Source organism: Lolium rigidum, chromosome 1 (assembly GCF_022539505.1).
Source record: "Lolium rigidum isolate FL_2022 chromosome 1, APGP_CSIRO_Lrig_0.1, whole genome shotgun sequence".
NCBI classification, from domain to species: Eukaryota; Viridiplantae; Streptophyta; class Magnoliopsida; order Poales; family Poaceae; genus Lolium; species Lolium rigidum.
This window is the reverse complement of record NC_061508.1, coordinates 281400977-281409670: the sequence shown is the minus strand read 5'-3', so window position 1 is coordinate 281409670 and position 8694 is coordinate 281400977. Positions and strand designations below refer to the sequence as shown.

Below are 8694 nucleotides of genomic sequence, written 5' to 3'. Positions count from 1 at the left end.
AGTTGTAATTGTGTGTCTTGCTAGCAACTGGGTACCATCAATTGATGAATTTTAAATATCACGATTTAATTTTATTTTAAGTGTAGAAACCATGCATTATAATGATGTTTCACGCATATAACTCTTAGTCTTACTACTAACTTTTTCTTTTACGGAAAGGCAGTCAGAGCTGCATTTCGTTCATCATATTAGAGTAATGTTGTAAATATTGTGCAACATAAATAGAAAATGAAATATGTAGTACCCTGTTTGAGATAATATACTGGTTTTGCAGATTACCTAGTTAATTAGAAGAAAAAAAATTTGATCCATGTATGTACTTGACAATATCTTGGTGGTGCAACAAAAGGAGTAAACGCAATTATTAACTAAACTAATCAATCTTTCGAACGAACTTTTGTAAGCTGTTGAATAGGAATTAGATGAACGGCGCCGGTACCGGGAGGAGATGGAGCAGCGATGGGCTGACGAGCGCCGGCGCCAGCGCGATGAGCGGCAAGCGCTGTTCCGTGAACGGCGTGACTCGATCGAGCGCCGGCGGCGTGAGTCGATCGAGCTCCAGCAGCAGGCGCCGGCGGCGTGAGTCGATCGAGCTCCAGCAGCAGGCGACGGCGGAGGAGCGTCGACAGCGGGAGTCGGCGCTTACGGCGCTATGGGGGAGGCGGGCGGAGCAAGCATGGCGGCCGACGCGTATGCGGCGGCGATGATGGAGGCGCCAACGATGTGGAGGAGGAGGCGCCAATGGAGGAGGAGGCCGAGGCGGAGGAGACCGAGGTGGAGGACGACGACGACGACGAGTTCGACCGGTCCGACGACGACGCCCCGCACCCGACGAGACGGCCGATCGCGCAACGCGCCCTCGTCGAGTCCTTCGACTCGGAGAAGAAGCTCCAGGACGACGCCCGTGCCCGCGAAGAGGCGGAGATTCGTCGCGCCATCGAGCTCTCCCTCCCGCCGGCCCGGCCAGGGAGGGCGGAGGAGGACTATCGGCGGGAGCGGCACCGTCCGGCCACCGCCGAACGCAAGGAGAGGAGGCGCGCGCAGGAGGAGCCGCGGCGTAGGGGAGGCGACGACGGGGCGGGGCCGTCGAACGCGCCGCCGGCGGTCGCAGCCTAGGTTTAGATGAAATCTAGCCGTTTTCATTCAAACTTTGTAATATATAATCAAAATTGAATGAAAACCTTTATTTTCCCTGCACAAATATTCATTTGGGGGCGGCGTTTGGGGGACGCGGCTGGGGAGCGACGTCCCCCAAACACGGCACGAGCAAAACACGTCCCCCAAACGCTCAATCCGGCGCGGTTTGGGGGACGGTTTGGGGACGCGACTGGAGATGCTCTTAGTGCCTTTTATCTAAAAACTCGGGACACAGCTGGAGATGTTCTAGAAGGTTACTTGGTGAATTGAATTCAGAAGCAGGTTATTTTGCGCCGGACTTTTTGTCAATTTTGTGGTTTTTTTTGTCGGCACACGCCGCTATACGGCAGGCAGCACCGACAGAGATGTGAGGACTCCGGTGGCAGTTGGGCACCCGTCAATTCCCTCACCCAAACTTGTTCTACCGGCCGAACCACGTTCACAGCAGTTCAGAAACAAGAGGGTTTAAGCTGGCAGAACCGAACAAAATGATACGGCAACAGCAGGCGGCAGCTAGCTCGGCAGCCTGTGCAGCGGCTCAAGTGGCAAGAAACACCGGAAGAAGAAGACTTCTTCTTCTTCTTCTTTAATGGAGCGGCCAGTAGCTAAGCTTCTGGAACACGAGCAACGGCTTCTTCTTTATTGAACCACCGAATCACCAGCCAAACACTCCAGCACACGCGTGCTAGTGCTAAGCGTCGCCATCGCAACAAAAAGCCACCGAGATGATCAGCAGAAGCAAAGCATCGATTTTTAGCACCCGCGCACGCTACCGGAGCTCAACGAACCAGGATCGCGATTGACTGGGACGCGCGCAAGGTAGAGGAACCCCATGTCAGTCAGGTCGCAGCTTGCTCCTCGTGCTTACTACTCAAGTCCTGCTTTGCTTTGCTTTGCTTAGGCGAGGGGAGACAGCGGCTCCCCACCAACTCGACGTCTCGATCGACCGTTGCAGACTTCTTGGCGAGCAGCAACAGCTAACCAAGCCTGGTAAACCATCTCGAAGAACAGTCGCTAACTGGCAAAACGAACGAATTCAATCGAATACAACGAATCAATCAAACATTACAGGTCGCGAATTATGTATGTATGTATGTATCGCGGTGTAGCAGCAGCGGGTATAGTTTTCCTCTGCTCCGGCAGCAGCTACCGACGGCCGGCCCGATCAATCGCAGCTCAGTCGTCGAGTCGCATCATGTCCCGGTGGAAGGCGTCGACGCCGTCGTCGGCGACGCACTGGGTGATGAGGCGCGCGCCGGGCTTGTGCGCGGAGGGGCGGACGAGGATGCAGGTGGCGATGTAGTCGAGGTTGGTGAGCGGCACGACGTGCACGGGCGCGCCCCAGCCGTAGTCGACCTCGGCGAACCCGAGGCGCGACCAGTCGGAGACGAGCAGCGTCCGGTAGTCGGAGGTGATCCGGTACGGGTCGGCGTCCAGCTCGCCGCGGCTCCACCGGGCGAACTCGGCGGGGAGGCGCTTCTTGCCCTCCCGGATCAGGCGCACCACGTCGCTGAGCGGCGCGTCGGAGACGGCCTCGGCGGGCGCCGACACGCGCATGATGTAGTAGCAGTTGCCGTAGAAGCCGTGGGGCAGCGCGGGGGCACGGAGCGCCGGGCGCGCGTTCATGGCGAAGCAGACGTGCACGGGGGAGCCGCTGGCGAAGGCGAAGGCCCGGGTGCGCGCCTGCCACGCCTTGGCGATGAGCACCTCGAACGCGCTGCAGCGGTGGCCCGTCTGGTCCAGGAACCGCGCCTTGAAGTGGTCGATGTACTCCGTCGAGATGTCCATGGCCAGGTACTGCAGCCGGAGCTCCGTCGGGATCGGGAGCGGGCCCACGGACGCGGCCGGCGGGCACGGGATCACCTCGCGGCCCCACGCCGGCTCCAGCGACGGCGCCGACCGCCCGCGCGCGATCTCGCCCATCGCCGACATGAACTGCGCCGCGCCCGGCCCGTCCGCCACGGCGTGGCTGAACCGGAACCCGACCACGAAGCCGCCGCACTCGAACCTCGTCACCTGCATTGCGTCAATTGGGGAATTGAGCAATCAGTTAAACGCCATTGCTGCTATCTACGCCGTTGACTCTCTCAAGAATTGCTCCCAGAACACGGACATGGATGGACTCATTCTAATGGGGGAAAAGATCGAATTTTTGACATCTCGCTAAAGCTAAATTACCTGGACGAGAAGGATTAGGGAGTCCTCGGCGAGGGGGTCGTCGGCGGGGTAGGCGGGGTGCGGCAGGAGCTCGTCCTTGGGAACCATGAGCGGGTACTCGAGGTAGTCCACCTCCTCCAGGGTGCAGCAGGCCGTGGCCTCCACGAACCACACGCCCTCGCCGGTGCAGTCAACGACGAGCTCGCCGGCGTCGTTCGCCGCGAGGCGGCCGGCGATGGGGTAGTAGCTGACGAGCGCGGCAGCCAGGGCGCGCTCGATGGCCTCCACCGGGGACTCCCCGGCGTCGTCGCCGGCGGCGCGGCCCTTGAAGACGTGGAGGGACTCGATGAGGGCGCGCTGCGTGGGGTAGCGGTCGAGCCAGGACAACGGGAGCTCGCCGCCGGGCGTGGGCGCCGACGGGGCCACCACCCGCTGCGCCACGCGCGTCACGGCAGCCGCTGCGGCCACTCCCCCGCTCCTCATGGTGGTGGATGGATGCGGTGGGGAAGTGGGTGGCCAGCCGGCGAGGCGGAGATCTGGTTGTTGTGGTGGCGCACTCGCAGGCTGGCTCACCTGGGGAAGAGGAAAGCTGCGACCGTTGTTGCTTTTTTATACTGTATGTACACAAGGTCTTGTGAAATTGCAGTGTGGTAGCTGCTACGACTGGTCTTTGGGTGGAAGTTGTTGTTGATGACTGGATGTGATAAGGATTGCCCACCGCACGATCCAGGAGATGGAGGAGTAGGATTTAGCCATTTCCTGTTAGAAAACGTTTTCATGTCACAAAATGCATTGACATGGAAATACTTCGAAATATTGGTCAAGTTCATATACAACAACTAAATGTACAGAAGATCGTTCCCTCAGCAAAAGAAATGTATAGGAAGATCGTGCTTTCACAATGTAGTACTACACCCATTCTAGAAGTGCTATACTATTGGTGCCTAACAATGATAAAGTTTACATTATACGATAAAGCTAAAATAGACACTTGATCCGAAAAAGGGTACATAAGAGCATCTACAGCGCAGGCGCTTAACACGGGCGCTAGGCTTTATTTCCCGGTAGTTACGGTTGAATCCCAGCCGATCTTAGAGAATTCGCTTGCGTCGACGCAAAGTAAGGAGCCGGGCGCTCCGCGATTTTTTCCTGCTCAAAACGGCTTTGCCAAGCTGCGGAGGATATTCCCACACGGAAAACAAATCACGTTTAGCGTCTCAGTTAGCGTTTTGCATTGGAGAAGCAGACTCTTGCGTTTATATTTTAGATAAAAATCAACTTTTTTTTGCTGCTAAGCGCCTACCCAAGAGTCTGGCATTGTACATGCCCGAACTCACACTAGTTTTGTCTGCCCCCACTATCTCAATCTCGCCTCCAACTCGATGCTAAACAAATAAATGAAAACGATGAATACAAGGATTTAGTGTCGTGTAAAACATACGGCTTTTGTCTCCTTCGTTTTCTTTTACTTGAGACAAAAAGGAAAACGTGTCCTATCTAAGTGCTCGATCGTGTCGACAATACACTTGGGCTAGTAGACGAGAAAATCCAACTTTTGAGAAGCTTGACCGGGTACTGGTGAGCGTGAACAAAAATTTCCGCTTGTCTCTGTGAGAGCACTCACTAGGACCGGGTCAGATCACACTCCCCTTTTAATTGATTCTGGGAACCATGCCCATTTGGGGAATAAACCTCGATTCTCCTTTGAAATAGCATGGTTGCAGCAAGAAGGTTTCCATGATATGGTAGCGGCTGAATGGGCAAAGGTATCTAAAGGGAATTCACCTATTCAAATTTGGCAGAACAAAATTAGACATTTGAGGCATTTTTTGAAAGGATGGGCAAAAAATCCGAGTGGAAAATATAAGAAAGAAAAAGAGCGTTTGTTAAACATTATTGATATGTTAGACATTAAGGCTGAATCCAACTCTTTGAATCATGCTGAGAGGGAGGTTCTAAAAAATGCTCATGATTCCTTGAGTAAACTTAGAAGGGATGAGGAAATAAAATGGTCTCAAAGAGCTAAAGTTAAGCATATTCAGGAAGGAGGTAATAACACTAAATATTTTCACTTAATTGCAAATAGAAAGCATAGGAAGAAGAAGATTTTCCAATTAGAACAAGAGGAGGGAACGATTGTCGGTGATGACAACCTAAAAAATTATAGCTCAGAGTATTATAAAAAGTTATTTGGGGCACCCGAATCGTAAAACTTTTTCTATGATGGAAGAGCGTGTGGCTGATGTTCCACAATTGTCGCCGAAGAAAATTCCATACTAACCAAAAACTTCACTCAAGAAGAAATTTTCGAAGCTATATCACAAATGGAACATAATAAGGCACCGGGACCGGATGGTTTCCCAGCAGAATTTTATCAACATTTTTGGGATGTGCTCAAAGATGACTTGATGGCAATGTTTACACATTTTCAAAATGGTGACTTTCCTCTCGTATAAGCTAAATTTTGGTGTTATTACTTTGCTTCCCAAAAAGATAATGCAGTTCAAATTCAACAATATCGACCAATTTGTCTACTTAATGTGAGCTTCAAGATCTTTACAAAAGTAGCTACTATTCGAGTTTCACAAATCGCACATAAAATTGTTAGACCCACGCAAACGGCTTTTATGCCAGGACGTCACATCCTTGAAGGAGTGGTTGTTCTTCATGAAACGATACATGAGTTGCATAGGAAAAAAATGGATGGGATACTTTTCAAAATTGATTTTGAGAAGGCATATGATAAAGTGAAGTGGCCTTTTTTGCAACAAGTCATGCGCATGAAGGGGTTTGATCCCAAATGGTGTGATATGATAAAGAGTTTCGTGCAAGGCGGTAGTGTTGGAGTAAGGGTTAATGACGATATCGGACATAATTTTCAAACAAGAAAGGGATTGAGACAAGGGGATCCTTTGTCTCCTATACTTTTCAACATTGTGGCGGACGTTTTAGCTATTTTAATTGCTCGTGCAAAAAATGAAGGTCAAATCGGTAGTCTCATACCTCATTTGGTAGATGGCGGTGTGTCAATCCTCCAATATGCAGATGATACAATAATTTTTATGGAACATGATACTGAGAAAGCGGTGAACATGAAACTAATCTTGTGTATTTTCGAGCAACTATCCGGTTTGAAAATCAACTTCCACAAAAGTGAGTTATTTTGTTTTGGGCAAACCAATGAGATGGAGACTCAATATAGGCAAATTTTTGGCTGCGAAGTAGGTTCTTTACCAATTCGATATCTTGGTATTCCGGTACATTACGAGAAATTAAAGAATTCGGAATGGAACCCTGTAGAGAGTCGTTTTGGTGCTAAGCTAGGTTGTCTGGCGTAGCAAGTTGCTCTCTTATGGAGATCGTTTAATATTAATCAATTCAGTGTTGACAAGCTTACCCATGTTTATGCTCTCTTCTCGGAAATACCAGTTGGAGTTAGAAAACGTCTGGATTTTTTCAGGTCTAGTTTCTTCTGGCAAACAGATGATAACAAGAAAAAGTATAGATTAACTAAATGAAATATGGTTTGTAGACCAAAAGATCAAGGGAGGCAATCTTGCTAAGAGGAATTGGAAGGGATGTACAAAATGTTGCTTTTGTGATTCTATAGAAATTGTACAACACTTGTTTCTTTCTTGCCCTTTTGCCCAAATAATCTGGCGTATGATTTATTTTACATATAATATACCACCTCCTGCAAATATTACTAATATGTTTGGTAATTGGCTAAATGGTGTTGAAAAGAAAGATAAAGTCAGAATACGGATTGGTATCTCGGCTTTGTGTTGGTCTATTTGGACCACCGTAAATGATCTGATTTTTAACAAACGTAAGGGTACAAATTTTTTGCAGGTTATTCGCGAGCTACACACTCGGATTCAACAATGGGCGTACCTACTCCCGGAGGACCAGCGGGAGGTTATGGATATCGGATGCAACCGCTTGCTAACGGTTACTCGGGACTTCTTTTCCGGGCCACTTGGTGGCGTCATACTAGTAGGCTACAGGATGGATAGCTATATGTTGCTTTTGCTTTCGGAGGTTGACACATGTCTCAACCTTCTTTGATTCACAATGTAAACTTTTGAATTCTAGAATTTTAATAAATGAAAAGGCCCGTGTGCATCGATTGATGCAGAGGCTGGGGTATGCCCCCATTTCGAAAAGAAAAAAATCTAAGTGCTCGATCCAGTTGACTCGCGCCATCCTACGAAGACCGATCGTGCTAAGTCACGGTGCTACAAAGTCAGAAAATGAACCCGATGTGATCATACACATCTTAGGCTGCACGGTTACGCACAAAAACAAAAGGCGTCCATGTCTATCGACTGGAAAAACGAAATTCACAAACTATGCTAACTGACGACATGATTACAAACTTCTGATCACAAATCTTCCCCTTAACCTTGTCATCTACTTTATTTTAAGAATGCCAATTCTTCTAGAGTACCTTAGCTCATGGAAGCGAACACGTTCGAGAGCTTTCGTCAGAAGATCAGCAAGTTGGGCTTCATATTGACGACGTAGTCCATTTCAAGATGACCCTCCTCTACATAGTCTAGAATCAAATGATACAGGGTGTCGGTATGCTTACTACGGTCATGGAACACAAGATTATTCCTAAGGGGGGTTGTCGATTTGTTGTCTACCAACAGTTTCGGCGCTCGCGCCTTCTCATTCTATAGTTCGTTGACGAGCCGACTAAGCCCGATGCCCTGACGGGCGTGGTGATGGCGGGGATGTACTCAGACTCGCACGAAGAGAAAGCCACCACTCGTTGCTTCGGTGACTACCAACAGACAGGGTTCTGTTTGAGGGATGAAATCATGTCCTTGACTTTGCTAGCCATACCATCATCGTTGTACCCCAGCAGCTCCAGTGCGCCCTGCCCCTTCCAATAAGTCACACCGATGTTCAACGTCCGTTTTACATAGCGCATCAGATGCTTCCCCACAACCGGATGCTCCGTCATGGGCGACTCCATGAAATGGTTGATGTAGCCAACAACAAAGGTGATATACGACCTCATAAGGGGACAAGGTACCGGATGTTGTCCAACATGCTGCGGTAGGTCACCGCGCCGATCAGTTTCCCATCATTGGCCTTTCTCACATTCAGTCGTGCCTCTATTGGCACGGTGCAGGGGTTGCAATCCTCAGTTCCTGCTCTCTACAACAGTTTCTTCATGTATGTGGCCTGGCAAAGTGTGATCTGGCCAGCTTGTTGTGGCACTTCAATGCCCATATAGAAACAGAGATCGCCAAGATCACTCATCTTGAACGGGTGAGTCATTCCAGCTTGAACCTCACACCTCCTCGCTCGATGCACATGTGATGATTAGATCATCGACATAAACGTTGATGACAATGAGCTTGTCACCATCACCACGTTGGTACACTC

General features: G+C 49.9%; 1 protein-coding gene across 1 annotated transcript; it reads right to left on the bottom strand.

Annotated features, from left to right (window-relative positions):
* Positions 1 to 2227: 2227 nt before the first annotated feature.
* Positions 2228 to 3892, bottom strand: LOC124683795 (acyl transferase 7-like). The gene is made up of 2 exons (XM_047218242.1): positions 3316 to 3892; positions 2228 to 3153 (listed from the first exon to the last, which is right to left on the bottom strand). Exons 1-2 carry the CDS (start codon positions 3775 to 3777, stop codon positions 2314 to 2316), a joined length of 1302 nt encoding a protein of 433 aa, XP_047074198.1. The 5' UTR covers positions 3778 to 3892; the 3' UTR covers positions 2228 to 2313.
* Between the last annotated feature and the right edge of the window lie 4802 nt (positions 3893 to 8694).